At 41.5% G+C, this 21,262-nt stretch overlaps 1 protein-coding gene across 2 annotated transcripts in view; it reads left to right on the top strand.

Moving 5' to 3' along the window:
* kidins220a (kinase D-interacting substrate 220a) overlaps nt 1–21,262 on the top strand; it is a 46,684-nt gene that overhangs the window by 8,313 nt on the left and 17,109 nt on the right. For both annotated transcript variants that reach the window (XM_062441023.1, XM_062441024.1), the window contains exons 6-23: nt 445–543; nt 745–843; nt 1,847–2,044; nt 2,194–2,292; nt 2,603–2,701; nt 3,031–3,129; nt 3,581–3,758; nt 3,884–4,048; nt 4,249–4,428; nt 5,439–5,604; nt 5,745–5,896; nt 6,289–6,389; nt 6,791–6,976; nt 7,486–7,626; nt 8,629–8,866; nt 8,969–9,060; nt 11,594–11,738; nt 12,480–12,642. In XM_062441023.1, the coding sequence (XP_062297007.1) occupies nt 445–543; nt 745–843; nt 1,847–2,044; nt 2,194–2,292; nt 2,603–2,701; nt 3,031–3,129; nt 3,581–3,758; nt 3,884–4,048; nt 4,249–4,428; nt 5,439–5,604; nt 5,745–5,896; nt 6,289–6,389; nt 6,791–6,976; nt 7,486–7,626; nt 8,629–8,866; nt 8,969–9,060; nt 11,594–11,738; nt 12,480–12,642 (2,600 nt within the window). The remainder of the gene's footprint in view (nt 1–444; nt 544–744; nt 844–1,846; nt 2,045–2,193; nt 2,293–2,602; nt 2,702–3,030; nt 3,130–3,580; nt 3,759–3,883; nt 4,049–4,248; nt 4,429–5,438; nt 5,605–5,744; nt 5,897–6,288; nt 6,390–6,790; nt 6,977–7,485; nt 7,627–8,628; nt 8,867–8,968; nt 9,061–11,593; nt 11,739–12,479; nt 12,643–21,262) is intronic.

The following is a 21,262-nucleotide window of genomic DNA, read 5'->3' as shown; positions in this document are numbered from 1 at the left end:
ACTATCATTGATATCTGATAGTCCTTATTTTTTGTATTGAAAATTAAACAAATAATAGGTTTGTATACAGCACATTTTCATTTGTTGATCAGAAAAGGTTTATTCCACTCTTTTCAAACTAAATCAAGTCTCTGAATGGGTCTGTTTCTTTTAAACAAAGTGCTCACATGATGTCTTTTATTCTGATTGCTTCATTTAAATATATATCAATGTTTTAGCTGTAATACAAGCACTAGTTTCAAATATCAGTAAACAACTTCAGAGTAACAAAGATGTGAACACAGCCACAACCCTGTGCTTCACCTGCACTATTCAATACCTACCCCATGATCTGCTGTTTCTGCCATGTGAAGTGGCTCAAAGTATTAGTTCAACGGCAGTCCTGACACTGATCATTAGTTATTGTCAGCATGACTTCACCCCCGCTCTCTGCTGTCCCAACAGTACAGCGTCTACCCCATTATCTGGGCGGCAGGACGAGGCCACGCTGAGATTGTCCATCTCCTGCTGCAGCACGGCGCCAAGGTCAACTGCTCAGATAAGGTAAACACATACTGACAGATGTTCATTAAAGATGAAGTAAGCTTAAAAGTTTTGAATGTTGTGGTCCACATGCACCCTCCAATCCTTCATGTCCCTCTACCCTCTTCCTTTATCTGTAATCCCTCTTTTAGAATCATTTGTGTCCCTTTGTTGTTTCCTCTCATGTTTCATTCCCTCTTTCATTATGCCCTTTCTTTGCAGTATGGAACCACCCCTCTGATCTGGGCATCCAGAAAAGGTCACTATGAAAGTGTGATTCACCTTCTAGCCAATGGAGCTGATGTGGACCAGGAAGGAGCAGTAAGTTGATTATAGATATCCTGTGAATGGTTACAGTCAATCGATATCTACCGCTATTACACACTATTATGATGTGGCCTTTTTACACACTGCACATGCTCTGTTGCTGTTACATGGCCTGTAGATTGTTTTGGAAATGTTAATCATAGTCAAAACAATGGTATTTAAAATGCTTTTATCAATAAAATAATAAAACAGTATTGAGAAGCGTGGTCACAATCTAGATTATATTTGTTGGTGTTATTTTCAGGGTTCCAATATATTTCTGGAAAAGTTTAGAAATGCATTTTGAAAGTTTGTTTGGATAAACATAGAAAATTGTTAATTTTAGTGTTGATACACATGATAAAAAGTATGTTGTGAAAACTCATATGTCCTCTATAAGGCGGTGTACCCACTATCATTTGACTTTTATTATATTTGGCAGTGTTTCCTAAACAGTTAAATATTTTATTTGGCAGTCTGAACAGGTAGCTTAACAGATCAGCAAGTCAAATTGGGTTCTTGGTTCATTGTGGGTGCCATGACACGTGAAGCTGCCTGTTCTCGCCAGTTTAGTTTTCACACAATCAAGATTTAATGCTGCCAAGCACCACCAGCGCGTTAGTAAACTGCAATATTAAATAATTGATTGCATCTATGATGCAGTGCATCTGTGCTCCTTCGAGTCATGTTACATCTGTGCTGACACAGACTGAATAATGTGATAGTTTGATATGTAGCATCAATAATCAGATGAAACTGTTGTAGCTAATGTCGCAGAGCAATTACTTTATATGTGATTAAGAGACTCTAGTGCCTAAAACAACATGAGTTATTGGGCTTGTTAAATGAGATGTCAATAATAAGTTGTAATTAAGATTGTAGTGTCTTCTAGAACTGCTGAAATTATCTAAAATTATTGAAAAACACCCAGGCAAGTGGAGAATGACATCTTGAATATTGAAATGTTATGGAGCTTCAAATGTGCAAATTTAAATGTCTTCTTTCTTTATCGTTTCAGAACTCAATGACAGCTCTGATCGTGGCGGTGAAAGGTGGCTACACAAAAGTTGTCAAGGAGCTGCTGAAGAGGAACCCGAACGTCAACATGACAGACAAGGATGGCAACACAGCCCTGGCCATCGCTGCCAAGGAGGGACACACAGAGATTGTACAGGACCTCCTGGATGCTGGCACTTATGTCAATGTTCCAGACAGGGTGAGGCCTCCCCGCCGCAGCATTGGCAGCCTGCTGTTTGACACTAACAGGATGCTGTAAAGAGGTTGATATGAAATACAATGTGAATTAAACACAGTACCCATCTCCCCCTGTTTTCCCTTCTGCCTCTCTTTTGTTGTCTCCTCCAGACTGGGGAGACAATGCTGATTGGAGCAGTGAGAGGAGGTCATGTGGAGATAGTCCGAGCTCTGCTAAACAAATATGCTGATATTGACGTCAGGGGCCAGGTAGGAGCTCCTCTCCCACTATCTTTGCTGTGTTATTGATGTTTAAAAGCCAGCAGGAGGCCTTCTTATGTTTATTATTCACTGTTGCACTGCAACTCAATACTGTTTATTTTTGGTAATGTGAACTTTAATCTATGGGTAACATTTACACAGATATTGCTTTAACACAATCAAACAAAAAAATATCCTACATTCACAGCTGTGTTATTTCAACATTTGTCCATATACCTTTTTGTATTTCTGGAACAGTTTATTTTTTCAAAGATAAAGCTCAGATTGTATTTGCCTTGTTGTTGCCTTTCCACATCAGGATGGAAAGACTGCCCTCTACTGGGCTGTGGAGAAAGGTAATGCTACCATGGTGAGGGACATCCTGCAGTGTAACCCTGATACTGAGAGCTGCACCAAGGTATGAAACCAGTCATTTGAATTTCTTCTTAAGTACTTCTAAAGTATAATTTTTCTCAGTTATGTATCTCATACATTTAAAAAATATGTATTAATATATTACATAAATAATAATTACATTAAAATGTCAACAACAGAAATTTGGGCCTCTGCTGTTTTACTGCTGTTTCTGAAAAATACATAAAATTACTGTTGACCAAAAATGCAGACACTTGTATGTAGGTAGTTCTCTGCTTTTTTCACTTGTGCCATGATAATTAATTGTAAATATAAAGGTCCAATAAATGTAAGATTAGAAATGATGATATGTTGTGTATGTTTGTATTGTAGGAGGGCGAGACCCCACTTATCAAAGCCACAAAAATGAGGAACATAGAGATAGTGGAGCTGCTGCTGGATAAAGGGGCCAGAGTGTCTGCTGTGGACAAGGTAAATCACTTTCAAATAACATGTCTATACAGAAAACTCTCACCATGATAACTCAGTAGCTTTGTATGATTTCTGCAGTTTGAGGGTTTGTTTTCAGCAGCAGAGCTGAAGTGGTGATAATGCACCAAAATTCTGGTGCAAGCAAGACATTTCAGATATTCGTGATCCCCATTCATAAGTAAAAAAATGTCAGTCCTTTTTTAATCCACAGAACATTTTAGACGATTGATTGTAATTTCAGCCGTCATCTACACCTATTATGTAATATGGCCTAATTAGTAATTACAGTTGCCAGATCATTATCAGCACACTCTATTTTATTTTGAACTGTGACCAATATCTTTATCTTTTAGATCAGTGGGAGAATGATATTATTAATTCTAAAATGTAATTTTTCAGTTTGTTAATGAACAGCGACTAGTCATTTCTGTGTTGTTGTTTTTCCACATAGAAAGGTGACACTCCGCTACACATTGCCATCAGAGGGAGGAGCCGAAAGCTAGCCGAGCTGCTGTTGAGGAACCCTAAAGATGGCCGCCTGCTGTACCGCCCTAACAAGGCTGGAGAGACACCGTACAACATAGACTGTACCCACCAGAAAAGCATCCTCACACAGATATTTGGAGCCAGTAGGACCCAATTTCTCATTCAGAGTGTAGCTCATAGACTTGTTGTTCAGCAATCAGAAAATATGTTACTACTTTAAGTACTTAATCTTTTTCCTCTTCTCTCATCTCACCCCTCTCTCTTTCAGAGCATCTTTCCCCCTCTGAGTCAGATGGGGACATGTTGGGTTATGACCTGTATAGCAGTGCTCTCGCAGACATCCTGAGCGAGCCCACCATGCAGCCACCCATCTGTGTTGGTCTGTACGCTCAGTGGGGCAGCGGCAAATCTTTCCTTCTTAAGAAGCTGGAGGGTGAGTAACCCCACAGCTTTAGAAACGTCTCCTATACAAGGAGGAAAAGTACAGAATTGTGGAACTTTGCTTTTCGAACACTTATTTCCCTCAGTTTATTCAATCCTTTTCTAAGTCAAAGTTACGATGTTAAATACAATTCGAGGCTTGAAATATCAGATTTTTTTCTCCTTTCCTCCCTCTTCCCTCCTGTCCATCAGATGAGATGAAAACATTTGCGGGCCAGCAGATAGAGCCATTGTTCCAGTTCTCCTGGCTGGTGGTCTTCCTCACTCTGCTGCTGTGCGGCTCAGTGGCTGTGGTCCTGGGCTTTACTGTTGATCCCAAGCTGGCTATCGCCGTTTCCCTCAGCCTCCTCGCCTTGCTCTACATCTTCTTTGGTAAGAATGTAGACAGACTTGTGACAAATCATTTTTAACAGATGACTTGCGGAAGACTCTGCTCTTGTTTGACCTGCTCCACAAGATGTTCAGAGTGACGGTCTAGTTTAGCAACAGGCTCAATCTGAATGAAGAATGAAGTTTCACACCCTCTGTTTGTGATGTAATCTGAGTCTTTCTGTTTTTTGGGTTGATCGCTGGTCTGGATGAGCGTCCATGTTAGTGTATTTGAGTCCCTCCCTGTGCTCCCAGTGCCTGTTTTCGACATAGTGGTTTTGACAGTTTGGTCTGAGTGTTCAGGTGCAGCTTTCTTCCTATTTTTTCGGACTATACTGAATAAACAACGCGCACATTTGTTTTGGTCTGATATGCTGATGCTCTAGTGCAACATATAGTACGGCTAAATGTCATATTTTGCACCTTTTTTGAAATATTTCTGATCAGCACTTCCAAAAATTATAACGACCAAAGCAAGAGGCCTTGTGAATTTCAGTATGCCATATTTTTGTAGTACGTTGTAAAAGAGTGTCAGGACCTTCAAATAATTATGTGTGTCTGTGTGTGTTGATATAGTTTAGTTTTTTAAGTTAAAAACATACATCAGAAAAATTAAAAACAAATATCAATGAGATATGAGTGAACATTTCCTGTACTCATTTGCCTATCAGGTGACCCTCGGTATCAAACCTAAGACAGAGCAGTGGCGCCTAAAATCATCCTCAGACTATTAAGAAAACAAATATTGAAAAAGGTTAGCAAAAAAAAGTGAATCTTTTCTACAAGATTCTTGAACCTGCATGGCTCACTAGAGGGAGCCATTATACAACCAAAACCAATGATGATGATTCAGGCTTCTCAACTGAAACTGTTGCTGACTTTTAAGAAAATAACCTTTTAATGTTTAAGAAGAGAACTTAAACATACGATCAAAGAGCTGAAAATAACAGGATGGTATGAATGAATTCTTTTTAGCTTTCTAAGCAGTTGACCACCTCCTCTCCTTTTTCCAGTGTTGGTGTACTTTGGAAGCCGGCGTGAGAGGGAGAGCTGGAACTGGGCATGGGTCATCAGCACCCGTCTGGCCCGTCAAGTTGGCTACCTGGAGCTCCTGCTCAAACTGATGTTTGTCAACCCCCCTGAACTTCCCGAGCAAACCACCCGTGCACTGCCCGTTAGGTGACAATAATGCACATACAGAAATAAAAAAGTTCTCCAGGTTCAATGTGAAGTATGTAGTCCCATCTACAGGTTGTGTATCTGAGTGTGAGAAAGCATCGGTTTCCTGACTCTTTCTCTCTTTCCCACATTTCACACAGGTTCTTGTTCACGGATTATAATCGTCTATCCAGCGTTGGAGGGGAGACGTCTATGGCAGAGATGATTGCCACGCTCTCAGATGCCTGTGAGAGGGAGTTTGGCTTCATGGCCACCAGGCTGTTCAGGGTTTTCAAGAATGATGAGATTCAAGGTGACTTCACTATCCTTGGCTTTAGTTGTCAGTCATGTAACGACATTTCAGCCAGCACATACAGTAACACTTAGATCTGTTATTGAGATGCCATCTTACATAATTATTGGGCAACGTCTAATAAATGTGAATATTTGATAGTGGTATTGAGCTGGTACGAGTATAAGTACTGTTTTGACATGTTTTTATGATGACAGTGAAATGAGTAAAACGTATTCTTGTTCAATAGCAGCTAAGTAGGCCTCTTAATTATATTTCTTATATGTTTACATGCATCAATGCGATATAAGGCTGTTAAGGATGTTGTTAATGAGCAGAAAGCCTAATAGAAAAAAACTGTTTAGCTCATTTTTACATCTCCCTCACATTACCCTCTGCCTCCCATACTCTAGGTAAGAAGTGGAAGAAAACATGTTGTGTTCCCTCTTTCGTCCTGTTTGCCTTGACGCTGGGCTGCCTGATCACTGGTATGGCCCTGCTGGCTATCTTTAAGGTGGGTTGAAGCTATGAAAAGTGTTTATGATGTTTACTTAGACAGGTATCTCAATCCAACTATCTCCAACAGCCAGAACACACACATTTTATAGAAATCATAATATATTAATGTAATTAATATATCATGTTAAGTTATTACATAAAGACTTTTAAGTGTTGTGTTTTGTTTATTTGTATTAATAAAACGTGTTCTTACTGATGCAAGCTTCCCATAACTAGCATAGTGTCTTAATTATTTTTCTTTCTAGTTGTTTTATTTAGATAGTGGGAAAGATGAAAGAGGGTAATGAGACTTCATATGTGGACAAATGTGACTCCGGGGGATGGGGGCTTTCCCTGTGAACTCCTGACACAAAATAATAATAATAATACTGATAATAATAATAACTCTGTCCTCAGGTGGACCCTGGGAACCTGACAGTGAATGCAGTGCTAATAGCCATGGCCAGTGTGGTGGGCCTGGCCTTACTGCTCAACGTTAGAACTTGGTGGCAGGTTGCGGACTCTGTTCTCAACTCCCAGAGGAAACGCCTCCATAGTGCTGCCAACAACTTGCACAAACTCAAGAGTGAAGGATTTATGAAGGTAAAATAAATGTACTTTGAACCACATCCAGGATGGATGAAAATCCCCAGGCATCCTGGTGTCATGTTTTAGGTGGATTGCTTATGCTTATGCTTATGAAGTTGTACGTTTTTTAAGAAGTTGAGTGTGTAATTATTTGAATGAGCCCATTAATAGTACATATGAAGTGGGTCCTCTTCTATAGAGCCCGCAATGTTGCACCGCCATGTTTCTCTACAGTAGCCCAGAGTGGACAAACGAAACACTCTTGAGAGGGCCTTTCACGTTTTTCACAAGTTTTGTGGCCCCTGTAGGTTCTCCTACATGCTTGGAAGGGGAGGAGGGGAGGGATATTCAGTTGGATGCCATCAGCAAGTTCACTGCTAGATGCCACTAAATTTTACACACTGGTCCTTTAAAGTTGCTTAAACAGTATAGTCATTATATTAGAGAGATACGTTTTATAGTGACAGTGTCTTTTCATTGTAAAAATTGTTTCAAGGCATGACATTTTCCCTGTCTCATATCAGGTTCTGAAACATGAGGTGGAGCTAATGTCAAAGATGGCGAAGACCATCGATGGCTTCACCCAGAACCAGACGCGAATGACCGTCATCATCGACGGGCTGGACGCCTGTGAACAGGACAAAGTTCTACAGATGCTGGACACGGTGTGTGTTTGCACTTGCATTTCTGCAGGGCACATAAATAATCAGTGCAGCTCTCTCTTGACAGATAACAACATAATATGAAAGAATTAAATTTTCCAACATCTATCACTCAGGCAGATTTATATCCATGAGTCAAACTGTTGTACAGCAGCTGCCATGTGGCCTTAACTTTCAGTGGGTCTTCCACCTGTGCACACAGAACCCACACATCTCATGTGGTGTGTGGCAACCCTGGTGTTCCCAGCTGCCTCAGCTCTCCTCCAAGTTTAGATTCTTCCTCCCAGCTGCTGTAATAGAATTTCCTTAAGCCAAATGTTATTATTTGGTGAAGTAATCCCTGAGTAGATGGCAACCTCCTGTGTGCTAATGTAATCTTCTCATCTCTGCAAGCACCTCCCAGTCACTCTGAAACCATCTTCTGTTCAAAGAAATCCAAATACAACACTCTGAAATAATGTTCGTAGGTTACACAAATTACCAAATTGAATCTTTTTTTAATCTAGTCTGTGTACTTTTCCTACCAGTTAAAGTGCAAACATGCAGACATCATGTGACAGTGTTGACAGCTGCTGCAGAGATAGAAGTTCATCATCCTGTGGGGCGAGCTGGAGGGTGCTGGCCAGGGGTTAACAAGCCATGTATGCATGTAACACAAATCAATGTCCTGTGACATTTGGACAATGTCCCTTAGTTAGCAGAGTGGAAATCCCCAACACCATGTGCTGCGGACAGTCAGCTCTCACAGGAGTCATTAAGTTCTACAGCTGAGTGTTGCTGCTAGATGTCATGTTGTTGATTAGATTGTAAACAAATAGGAGTATGCACGCACATCCAAACCAAGGAGGGCAGGTGCTGAGTTGAATGTGAGCAAATCATGAAGTAAACAAACAGCTCACACACACTACAGCGCTCCAGTGTCCACTGTTTAATTTAATATAAAGAAATGATGGCAAAAACAGCACACACTTAATGCATTATTTTCTGATTCTCTTCTCCTGCCAGGTGAGAGTACTCTTCTCCAAAGGCCCATTTATCTCCATCTTTGCGAGTGATCCGCATATTATCATTAAAGCTATCAACCAGAACCTTAACAGTGTGCTAAGAGACTCCAACATCAACGGCCATGACTACATGAGAAACATAGTCCACCTGCCGGTATTCCTCAACAGCACAGGCCTCAGTACAGCCAAGAAGCTCTGCACAGCAGCCCCAACCAACGGAGACGCATTGCCTGCTGAGGGTAAAGGCCTGTTACACAATACTCTTTGATACAAGAAGGTTTGTGTAGTGTTTTTGGTGCATTGATGTTATTCTAAATGCCTTTGTCTCTTCCTCTCTCCAGGATGGCATGAAGACTTAGACAGGAAGATGTCTCAGACTAGCTTGGGCCAGGATCAGGCCAAGTTTGGCAGCAAGAGCGCCCTCAACCGCAGGGTAATAGATATTCAAATCAAGTTTATTTTTATTGTCCCATATCAAGTAAAATCTCTTGTTAGGGTTTATAGGCCCACATCAACAATGATTTAAGACACTGAAAACCTTTTATAAATCAAGGAAAAAATGGGAGAAACCTCAAGAGGGGCAGTTTAAAGAAAGATTTTCCCTCCTTTGATGGCAGAGAGTACAGTATGAGTCATATTTGGCATTCACAGTTGGAATGTAGTTTGTCCAATTTAGATGTAGCAAAATTAATATGTGAAGTATGTTTTGCTTGTCACCCTAAATATATATTGTTCACACTCCACCCAAGCCCACCACAACCAATAATAATGACAAAGTTCAGAGATGCTTTTTGTACTAAATTAAAATTGAGATAGTTGTTGTGTTTATAGATTGAGATCAAATAAATTTGTTTTCATACCATGGTCATTTCCCACAATACTTATGTTAATCTGGAAATATTTAATAGCTGGAAATGAATGCTTGATAACTTGACATTAATCAAACAAAATGAAAATGCTTCTCACCACAAGCTTAATGGGAAACTGTGAATGGTGTACAGACATGCAGCCTGCAGAGGGTGGGAGATGCTGTCTTAGAAACCCTCACTGCTCTCTCATTTCGGCCTCCTCCTCCCTAAAGGGGATGTTCAGTGCAGGCGTGGTGTTGGCAGGCAGTGCAGAGGCCAGAGGACAGAAGGAGACACACAGAGACCGAAAGAGAGAGGTGCTCGGTGCGCAGCCAAGGTTCCTAGTGTAATTGATGTAATGGCTGTTTATCCTTCCTGCTGTGTTGCCACAGCCTAATGACAAGGCCTAGCAGCAGTGGGTCCCTGTGACAAAACACTGGCACCAGGTCTGCTGGCAGGAGGCTAAGTGACTCTGCTGCTGTCGCTGATGCTGTCCTCCCTCCTGCGAGACCTTACCACTACCCCCCTCCTCTTCCTCCTCCTTCCTTCCCGCCTCCCTCTCTTGTTTGTTTGTTTGACATTTGTTTGTACCTCAGATTTATCTAGTACCCTCAATTAATGGTGTTGGCCCTTTTATTATGGGGCGGCATGCTCTTTTTATTTGCCCTCCACCACTAGCTAGCTCTTGGCAGGAGGGCCCTCTTTCTACAAGTGCAGATTAAAATGAGGGCAGGGGGGGGAAAGTGAATTAGTGGCTCTCTGTTTTCATGTGGCTTCTCAAGTTGTGGATGACATTATGTGTATCTCTACCATCTTATTTCCATTTACTGGAGTTAAATGAATTAACCTTATAAGGAAACTAATTATTACTTGGAACTTAGCATTCAATATTGCTGTAAAATAAAAGAAACAGTCTTTCAAAATATTACCATTTTATAACCAGCAATTACGCTTTCAATAAATCAGTGAAAACTGTTACCAAAGCCAAACAAAAAAGCTGTGTCACTGCTGAAAAAGTGAATACACTTCCAATATATTGGAAATCTATCTGTATGATAGACGTTTTCAGCCCTGACTGAGTGGTGGCCATATGTTTCATCTCTCTGAGAAAGAGGTCATGAGACCGGCGTTACGACTTCAAAGTCAACCAAAAGCCTCACCTTGGCTCATGACCATGGCAGCTGTCTGATATCATCACAGATGTTCTCCGGTAGATCTGTGTCAATAGCTAGCCTGTGTATCATGACTGCTCTGCTTTGGACAGTGCTTCTTTGACTTTTTTCCCCTTGCAGTCACAAAGAATCATATGTTTTGCTCATGAAGACATGATGTGGAAAGAGGACAGAGGAAGAGTGTGATTAAAAAAAAAAAAAAAAGTGTCTAATTAGTTTCACTCACACCTCATTCACTGGCTTAAGTTGCAGAATTATCTTAATAACCTTTCAACTCAATAAGCAGTCAAGAACTTCTTTATGTTACAGAAAAAGTTGTACTACCACTGATATGCTAATATATCATGATTTCATTTTGAATAAAAGCAAAATAGTCCCATAAATGTATAATTTGGCTGTGAATGCTGTAAGTATGGTTGCACAGGAAGTCAAGAATATGAGAAATGAGGCCGTCAATTTACGCGTAATGTTTTACGATGACATGGCCCGAGATCACATGGTGACCCTGAAACGCCTTCTCTCCTGTCTCATGATGCACAGCTTGGAGCAGTGATGATGCAAAAGCTCTCAAATCCCTGCCAGGGTCAGGAGAAAAGTTGAGCCATTGTTTAACACATGTCATTGCAAATTATCTTCAGAGTTCTTCCCTGTTCGATACACAATATGACTTTTATGACTCTTGTGTCTGTAGATGTGACCAGGAGATAATTGCTATGCTCCCTTTTTCCCCATCAAATTCTGTCCCTTTCATGTTTTTAAGTAATGCTTGTGCAATAATTGGATGATGCAAGTTGCATTGAAATGATCTGTGAAACGGTAGTCTTTGAGACATGTTTATCTTACCATGCCAGCTAGACACATGATTCATCCAGACATTTCCAGTTTTCTGATAGTTTGAGTCTCTTTTATCTTCTTTTAAAAAAAAATTCTCTCCTTGTCTGTGAAGGACACATACCGGCGCCGCCAGATGCAGAGAACCATCACCAGACAGATGTCCTTCGACCTGACCAAGCTGCTGGTGACCGAGGACTGGTTCAGTGACATCAGCCCACAGACCATGAGGAGGCTGCTGAATATCGTTTCTATTACAGGTAAACAACAAACCACATCCTGCTCTGTCCATAAAGACATTAAAGTTGTTTAGCCTTAATTCAAGTCATTTTGTTAAGGGGATTGGATGGTTCATTCATCCTAAATGCTTTGCTTTTGAAACTTTAGTCAGCTATTAGAGAAATGTTATTGTAGATGGAGGAGCAAAGAACCATAAAAGCAAAGCTCAGATGGGATTTTATCCTAGAACAGTAGAGGACAACATGTGGTTGCAAAGGCGGGGCTGTTAACCAAGCATTTTAATGAAAAAGTAAGTGTAAGAGTACATTTTACTTCTGAGCTTTTGCAGGAAAATAAATTAATAATATCAATGGCATGACTGACAGATAGGACTTAAAAATGATGCGCCCAGATCAGCAGTTTGAGAAACAAAAGACACAAGCAAACAAAGAGTTTGATGTTGACCAGCTTGTGTAAAAGTTGAGATAAGCTTCTATAGCTGATTAGAGTGTGAGATTGAGCCAGAGCATGTTACTCTTGTCAGATATGGTGTAGGTATATGAGATCTATGAAGGGTGTGACATTGTGTACACATGTCATATTACAACAATAATATCACACTGAATAACAGCATCTTTCTGACACTCCTCCTTTGTTCCATCACTTTGTCTAATAATAAACCAAACAGGTGGATGCACACTTCTGAGAAAGTTGATTTGGGATAATGAGTTGACCAGTCACCCGCTAAAGCCCTATAAAATTATTTTTGCTATTGGTGACAGGTCGTCTGTTGCGAGCCAATCACGTGATCTTCAACTGGGATCGTCTGGCATCGTGGATCAACCTGACAGAGGAGTGGCCTTACAGGACTTCATGGATCATCCTCTTTTTGGAAGAGACTGACGGAGTGTCTGACCAGGTCACTCTCAAAACCATCTATGAGAGGTACACACACATCACTCCTCCTCCAGTTCCTCATCTGGGCTTGTATTCATGAAGCATCTCAGAGCAAGAACTGGCTGTCAATGCTCAGAGAGATTAATTTTTGGTCCTACCTTCAGGCCCAAGAGTAAAAGCATTCAATCAACTCTAACTTTGTAGCTTACTTTAGTCTCTGTTAAAATGTATGAGACCCCAGAGGTGTCCTAACCTGGAGATGTCGTTCAGGCAGAGATATTCCATAAGAGGAAAGATGTTGAAATGCCAAAGAGCTCATTAAAAGATACAGTTTCAACAAAAAAAATGTATGTTGTATGCTGTCCCTGCAGAATGATAACAGAATAACAGTGGTTATTCTGTGAGAACCAACAGTTTCAGCTGGAATAAATCAAACTTTGATCACGCCTACATCAGCTCATAAAAATAATGCACACAACAACGTTCCTCAGTGAGAGCAGGCCTACTTTTATATATAACACCGGCTGGATATCATCTGCTTAAGACATGTGTTCATATTGTTATGGTGTATTTCACAACACTGCACAGCATTAACAGAACACATTTCCCTCTCAATGGGATACAAAAAGTACAAAATTCTTCATGGAGAGGTGACCACAACCCACAAAGGGTTTTTAGCATCACTGTTGCGTGTGCAGTACTGCACCATACATACAAGATGTGCCACTGTCACAGGCAGTGTAAAACAATTTGCATAGGTAGGGCTGATAGGATAGTTGCCTGAGCTAATATTTGAAGTTGAATATAGATGTACATTTCATTTTTGAAGCCACATGAGTGGATGCTAATGTTTACATTCAGACTTCTATGTAAATGGCATGTTCATATTAAATATATGTAATATTATGTTAATATTAAATATTTTAATGGCACGTAAATGTCATTATGAAATTAAACCATTTACTTTCTGCACCATTTTTTTGTTTATGTGATCTTCGTAACTAGTTCCTCGGGTCATTTACCTATACACATAAAACCTACAAATAAAATTAGTTATTAGTGTTGACTACATTTTGACTTGTATCCTTGTCTGATACTCTAAACTGCAGCTGTCAGAAAACATCATATAATATCAGATGTTACCTCTGATGAGTGATATAAAACAGTAATGACATGCTCTCTCTCCTTGGAGGAACTCTGAGATGTTTGACAAATACAGGCCCTGATCTGTAAGATTACAGACTACTTCAATACACTTGCATACTTTCCTTTTTTATTTCAGTTTTGTATCAGTTTTGCTCCTGTGTTCTGACCTCCCTGATGAGATCAAACTATATAAAATAATAGATGTTTTGTTGTCTGTGAATGTCTGATGTAAGTAACTTTGACCAGCAGGTGGCAGTAGAGGATTTTGATTTCCTTTATTGCACAGCTACTGCTAATGGCTGTGAGTGCCACACTAATTGGCATCTGATAGACAGATTTAGTAATTTATCATAAAGCATGAGGCAAATGATGACTATTAAAGCGTGGACTCCATGAAGGGACATGTCTTTTTAAAAAAAAGAAGAGACACCTTAAGCTCAGAGATCTTTGGATGAGCAGCAAAGGAAAAGCATTGTCACTGGGTGTGTGTACACCATATGAGTGTATGTGTGTGGTCACGGATGCTTTTAGGCGTGCTCACCGCAGACAGGAGGAGATAGACTGACACAGGCTGAGTCGCTGGGTTTGGGCGCTGTTGTGCATCATTTGCTGGCCTTTAAAGGTTGTACTCTGTCACAATACACTAGCGCCTACGACTCCTGCGGCAAGGAAGTGTCAAAGACAGTTAGTGTCAGCCAGTCAGCCAGCTAGATTCAGCAGACAACCCTCCCTCCCCCAACTGCACGGCAAAGCGCTGCCTCATTAGACTAGAGTTTTGCTGTTTGATTTCCAAAGGACAATAGGCATTACCTTTTCATTTTTTCTTTGGTGTAATTGTTACATGGAAAGAGTGCAAAATGAGGGGAGGACAAGGTAGTAGATGAAAAGCATCATAGTCAGAAGCGTGTAGTTCATTTTGCTGGATGTGATGATGTCTGCCTTTAATACTTGTGTGTTTAAGTGGAAAAGCATGTCAGTACACTATGTTTAAGTAGAGCGGACACCCTAAAAAAAATATCCATACTTCTACCATAATCATTGTGGAAAACAAAACTGGGAGATATAATTATATGCTATTAATAAAAGGGCTGCCATAAAATTCTACAGTGTTTCTACATCCAACGAAAGGCCCGGATTCAAGTGCCTTTACCACAGCATGAGATTGTGCTTACACTTCTCATTACACCTAATATAGCCGTCATCTTGTTTTTGACCAACGGTCCTGTCTTTCTTTATCTTCCTCCTTTCCAAATGGCTGCTCTGTTCTGCAGTGACCGTCGGAGAAGCGGCCTTAATGATGATGACAGGAAGCCTCAAACAGGCTAAACACAACGCCTTGCCTAGAGGCCTTATCTCTCGCACTAATCTTCCCCTGATAAGACTCAGGCCCCAGTCTGTGTATCTTTTTCTGTCTCTGCTCTTTTCTTCCTCTTTCTTACTAACTGAGCCTCTTTAGGTCCCTTTTTTTATTCTGGATGAGTTATTCAGTCTTTTCCCTTAGCGATGGATAGGCACTTGACTGGCCTCTCAGAACCTCAGGCCCCTTCTCCCGACTGTCTGTCTGCTCTTCTCCTTGCTTTTCTTTAGTGTATATACACAGCACAAGTGCACACACTCATACACATCACACATATAATTTTGTAGCTTCAGTTCAACTAGCGACCATTTCCTGGATCTTACAGTTGATATCTTTTTGTTTACCGCAGCTTAGTGTTTGTGCTCCGTGTCTGTGTTAACACTCATACATGTGCACGAGTTGTTGTGCTCAGCCATTTTTACACAGCGGAACTGCACATCCCTTGAGCATTACTAAGTGAATATATTAGTGGTGAAGTGAACATGGGGGTGAGTCAGCCCCTTATAGGTCAACTGTCGCCCTGCATCTCAGTCACAAGGCAGCATGCTCTTCTTCTTCTCTCCTCTTTTTGTAAGGCTACAGCTCACTAGGCCGCAGTATACAGAGGATCTGAAGTTATGTTTTGTAGATAATGGATGGATGAATAACACATGGTAGGTCTAAGAGGATGTTTTCTGTTTCATTGCCATGATTTTAAGGCTAAAAATAAAATGTAGGTTTTTTATGCCCTACTTGTCCTTCTAAATCAAAACTAAATTAATCCATACACTACTTAACCATAGGAAAATATGTGATGAAGATGACAGCCACTCTCTACAGCAGGTAACTGAACTCCTTGAAAAGAAACAAAAAATAGAAATACTCACCCACCTTCCCTCATATCTCGCACAAACACACGCTTTCAAAAGCTGTTTTTAGCAACTTGCCTGGCAATAACAAGCGTCCATGAAGGGCTGTGAAGTGTCATTGCAGGACACGGCGTGAAGAAAAATGTTCAGCTGTAATTCCCGAAGCGGGAGTGGGCCAGTACAGCCTTCCTAATCTGATGGAGAATGTGTAATCGGTTAATAACCTCAGCGATTTCTGTCATTAACGGTAAGACCGGGGGCTGCCCAGACTAATGCAAGGTAGCAGGGGGAAAGGACTGCGTAACAAGGATGGCACTGTCTGTCGGAGATATTGGCTCAAAGCAATCACGCTTATACACACACACACACACGCACACACACACACACACACAGTCACATACATAGACACATGCACACAAAGAGCGTAGCTAAAATGTTTGTCTCACTAGTTCTGCAGGGAAAACTACAAATTACACCTCGAGCAGCGAGCCAGAGCCGTGGCCTGCCCAGCACACTGACGGAAATTGAACAGAAAACAAAACAAAGTGTTTTGGACCGACCCACATATTTGTAGCCATCAAATTAACTACCCTAAAACCGTGTTTCCAATGCTGTTTTCCTTTTTTTTTTTTTTTTCTTGATCACTCGCAAATTGAATTTGGAGCCTGCAGCCTTGTGACTGTCATTTTCAACTATATCATTTCTTCCCTCTCAGCATCGTCTCTTCTCACGAGTCAGTTCTTCCTTGTTTAAGCTGCCATTAAAGACTTCATGACCATAGCTAACCTGGCTCTCTCCTACCTTATGGTTATTGTTGTAAAGCAGTCCGCCAACACTGCTAATGCACTTCTGTATGTTTATTTCCTTGATGTTGTTCAGGGTCGTAACATTTTATTTAGCCATTTAGGAGACGCTCTTATGTGGAGTGACTTCAGGTGCTGTATTTTTTTCTCAAGAGCTACAGCTGTAACCTTAAATGTGTTTTTGGGAGTCTACTCACCTTCATTATTTTGTCCCACAACCGTGGTCCTGTGGTGTGTGCTAGTTGTGGAAAATGCTGGTCTGTCTGTTGTAGTAAGTTGGCTTGACATTACACTGCCATTACTTTGTTAGTCTTTATTTAAACAAGTGATGGAGACTGTAGGAAAGAAATATGAGAGAAAGCTCTGCTGAGATTTTACAGTACATACATGATCACTCAGAGTTACAGGAACTGAGGAGGTACTCAGGTAAAATGATTTTATGAAATCTTTAGGTGTTCATTAACAGTATCAGTCACACTTAAATTTAAATTTCGTTTTTTGTCAGCAGTGATTTGTTTGAACGGGAAATAGTTGAGTGTTTCAGTTGAAGGGTTAACATATTTGGACCTAATGTATGGGGGTGGGCTCAGTTGGCCCCACAGAGAGTTTATTCCTGGACGCCCAGATCCCGTTTTCATCTCTAGGAGGAAAAAAAAGTGTCACTGGTCCACTGAGCAGGTTCCTGCTCTGCTCTGACATCTGGTGCCCTGTCTGTGCCAGGATGCCCCCGCCGCACTTAGGAGTGTGTTTCTGGCGCTGCACCTGAATCTTCTGTTCATTACACACACCCACACATATAGACACACAAACTATCGCACGGCATGCACTTACAGTCACACTCCAACACATGTACACACACGCAGGAGTTGTGGTGAAACGCACGAACGTCATAACTGAAACAAGCAAACACTGTTTGCCGCTACAAGCTTTTGCGATTTAAACATATGCACATACTCACCTCAAATCACACATAAAACCTGTGTGTGTGTTATGCATGCAGCACACACACACACACACACACACACACACACACACACATATATATACACACACTTTCACACAAACACACCTAGCTCTCACACCAGTGCAAGAACATATGTCACCCCCAACTCCTCTGAGAATCAGTGTAATTAATCAGACCCTGAGATGCAGGCTGCGTTCAACAAACATGCACGCACACACACACACACACACACACACACACACACACAGACACACACACACACACACACATACAGTGCAGGAAGCAGAACGCAGCAAAGAAATAGTTGTCAGGTAACTACCTTACCTTAGTGTTTGTAGTGTTTGGTAGGCATCTCGCTGTCAATGTCTCTTGAATCTTGATGCACTTCATGCTGTCTCTCTTTCTGTCACATAAAAAAATGAACTACTCCTGTCTTTCACTCATTCTCTCCTCCCTATTGTTTTGTTGGCCTGACCCTGCATTCATCTACCAAACAATCCCCCTTGCAGAGATGCGACTAGAGCCAGGCACTTCTTGGACACTTCAAAACTTTTTTTCCCCCCTCTAATCGCACTCTGAATGAATATGTAGCCAGGCAATTCAGTCTTAATTAGAGAGACCCTTATCCCAAGTACTGAAACATTAAGATGACGCTCTCTTCATTCAGGATTACTTTAATTGGCACAATTATTGTAATTTGGTTGCAATTATGCGCTGGGATAAAAGTGCCGTTCCAAAGCTCATGCGGGTGATTCCCTTTATTTGGAATCCTTTAATACGCTCTTAAATATCTGGCCACACAAAAAAAAAAAGCAGAGATCCTATTCTTTTCTTATGAAGAATACTAAACTTTCCCTGCCCTCAAATGAAAAGTCTTTTTTTTTTCATGTGGCCTATTGTTCATGTGATTTCCCATTGCAGTTGTGTCACATTGTACAATCTAGATGCACAGTTAATGCTCATGAATGGTTTTCCCCTCTCTCTGTGTCCTCTGAGGGAGCCCATGGTCCCCACGGTAAATCCCTTCAGGAGGTATTTCAGTGAAAGACAGAGTAAAACTGGTAATTTGACCGCTTATTGCACTGCCATTTGCCAAGGGGCCCAAAAATGTGTGTGAATTTGTAAATGCTGCGGTGTGAATTCACCTATGTCTCACTAGAGTTCTGGCTCCATCCCTGATAGGATAGACGTATTGAGTTTACATACCGGTGTGCTGAGGGACCACCTGACTGTCTGTTAGATAAAGACGGACAGAGACAAAAAAGAAAGTGTGGTACGGATGAGATAAAGATGGAGAAAGGAAAATGGATGGAAAAAGATAAGACAGGGCATTAAGAGAGAGAGAGACGGAAAGAAAGTCCGGTCTCAGGGGGTAAACAAGGTAAATGAATCAAAGTGTACGAATGCTGTAGAGGATCAGACCCGCAGGATTATTGCTAGACGAGTTTGCCATCGGTGTTTTCGCGTCTCAGGTGGATACCAAACCTCAGGTGATGCGGCTGCTCCAAGTGAGATAGTCCAGGTGGTGGACACACACAGATTCATGCACATGTCCCCTGGGTCTCACATGGCTGTTTATACAGTAAAACTGGTGTGTGTGTGTGTGTGTGTGTGTGTGTGTGTGTGTGTGTGTGTGTGTGTGTGTGTGTGTGTGTGTGTGTGTGTGTGTGTGTGTGTGTGTGTGTGTGTGTGTGTGTGTGTGTGTGTGTGTGTGTGTGTGTGTGTGTGTGTGTGTGTGTGTGTGTGTGTGTGTGTGTGTGTGTGTGTGTGTGTGTGTGTGTGTGTGTGTGTTGGTCTGACTTGCATTGTCGTCCTCCATCCCTCAGGTGTTTGGCGGTGGTGACTAAGGCATGAATCAGCCACAGCCAGCTCCGCCACCACTCAACCCCCGCTGAGCTGCTTAAAATGCAAAAAAACCCAAAACATGGCATCCGCAGCCAGTGTATGCAGGTGACACAGGAGGAGGTGTGTGTGTGATAGATGAGTTTAGATTGTGTATTTGTGTGTGTCGGCTACCATGTGAGGACGGAAAGAACGTCATGAGGCATTCTTTGTTAGAAAATCCTTAAAGCCCTTTTCATTTCTGCCTATAAGCCGAGGTTGAGGGATTAGTCTAATTGGTCTGAAACAAGAGAACTGCTCTGTTCCTTTTTCATACAAAGCATAAAGAATCATTTCAAATGCAATAAAAGCCTCAGCTACACCTCTGACTGGCCACTGCTCTTTAGTCACAGAGTCATTCATCAGTGACGAAAAGGGTTGGATTAGCATTTAAATGTGACACTGAGATGGAGGGAAAGGAGTGGTGACCAGAGAAGCAGACATCTGCCAGATACTTTGGTATTTCTGTGGTGTCGGGCATTATCGCTGATCTCTCGCTCTCTGCTGTCTCTTTGTGCTGGAACCGCTGGAAGGTGGGGGGCTGATTATAAATAGCAATGTAGGGTTGAAAGAGGGTCAGCACTGACCTTTAAGTGGACAGTGAGATTCGCCACTCAGCCACCATGGGAGCCACGGGCACACTTGATAGTCACATAGAGATATATACAGACACACTCACACACACACACACACACACACACACATCCGGCCCTTAACTGATGTTAACATCCTGGCTCTTCAAAAGTCAATGGAGGTCAGACCCTTTTGTCTAAGAGTGGCGTGTGCAGAAACCACCCCAAAATACCAAAGAACTACGAGACAAGTGAGGAAGCCCAAAGAAGGCGATTTGTAGATTTAGCCTATCCAGCCTATATTGGGAGGGATTATGAGTGTCCTTTTCTTCCCCATTCTTTGCTTTTAAAGCGTATGATCCTGCTGCCAACCACTGTATAGTTTGAGGATTTATTTATCAGATTTTTCTTAAGTGATGCGCAGGTTCTAAAGAAACGTCTTAATTGTCAGAAGAGGTTTTTCCTCGCTACCTCTGACTCAGACACAAATTGGAGTGGAGAAGGTTTTTGTAAAAGATTACTACTCAGTTCTGCTTTTCAACACGTTTCTCCTTTTTCCTTCTCTTTGTCTAGCTCTCTTTGTTGCCCATGCTCACATTTAGTTGATAGTCCCGTCCGTCTCTCATCTTATTTCTGATGCATTCATCTCCCTCAGTGTAGTTGACCGAAGGATTACTGGTCCAGCCGGAGAATCCCCAGCTTTATTTGCCACATTCATCACTCACTGTATGGATCTTCAGTCCATAACAGACTTATTCCAGATGTGTTATCAGCTGCAGAAGAGCACATTTGTCTTCACTTCAGCAATCCACCCCACTTAAGTCAGCATCATACAGACTATCAGCTGGCTATTACAGCTATAAAACGACCACATGCGCTGATATGAACTCAGTGGTGCAATTAGTGTCACAATGAACGAACTCTGTCATGGCCCTAGGATGCTCCGAACTCTTCTCCTGCACATAAATCACGAAGCTGAGGTTTAATGTTTTACTATTTGTCAAGAATGAGGCCTGAGTGGAGGGTTCAGTTAAGGTTTTTGGGGTCTGGAACAAGAAGGCTCCATTTCGGCGCTACACATGAGTTTAATCAACATT

Source organism: Scomber scombrus, chromosome 19 (assembly GCF_963691925.1).
Source record: "Scomber scombrus chromosome 19, fScoSco1.1, whole genome shotgun sequence".
Taxonomy (NCBI): Eukaryota; Metazoa; Chordata; class Actinopteri; order Scombriformes; family Scombridae; genus Scomber; species Scomber scombrus.
Note: the sequence above shows the minus strand (reverse complement) of the source record. Positions and strands in the feature narration are given on the sequence as shown.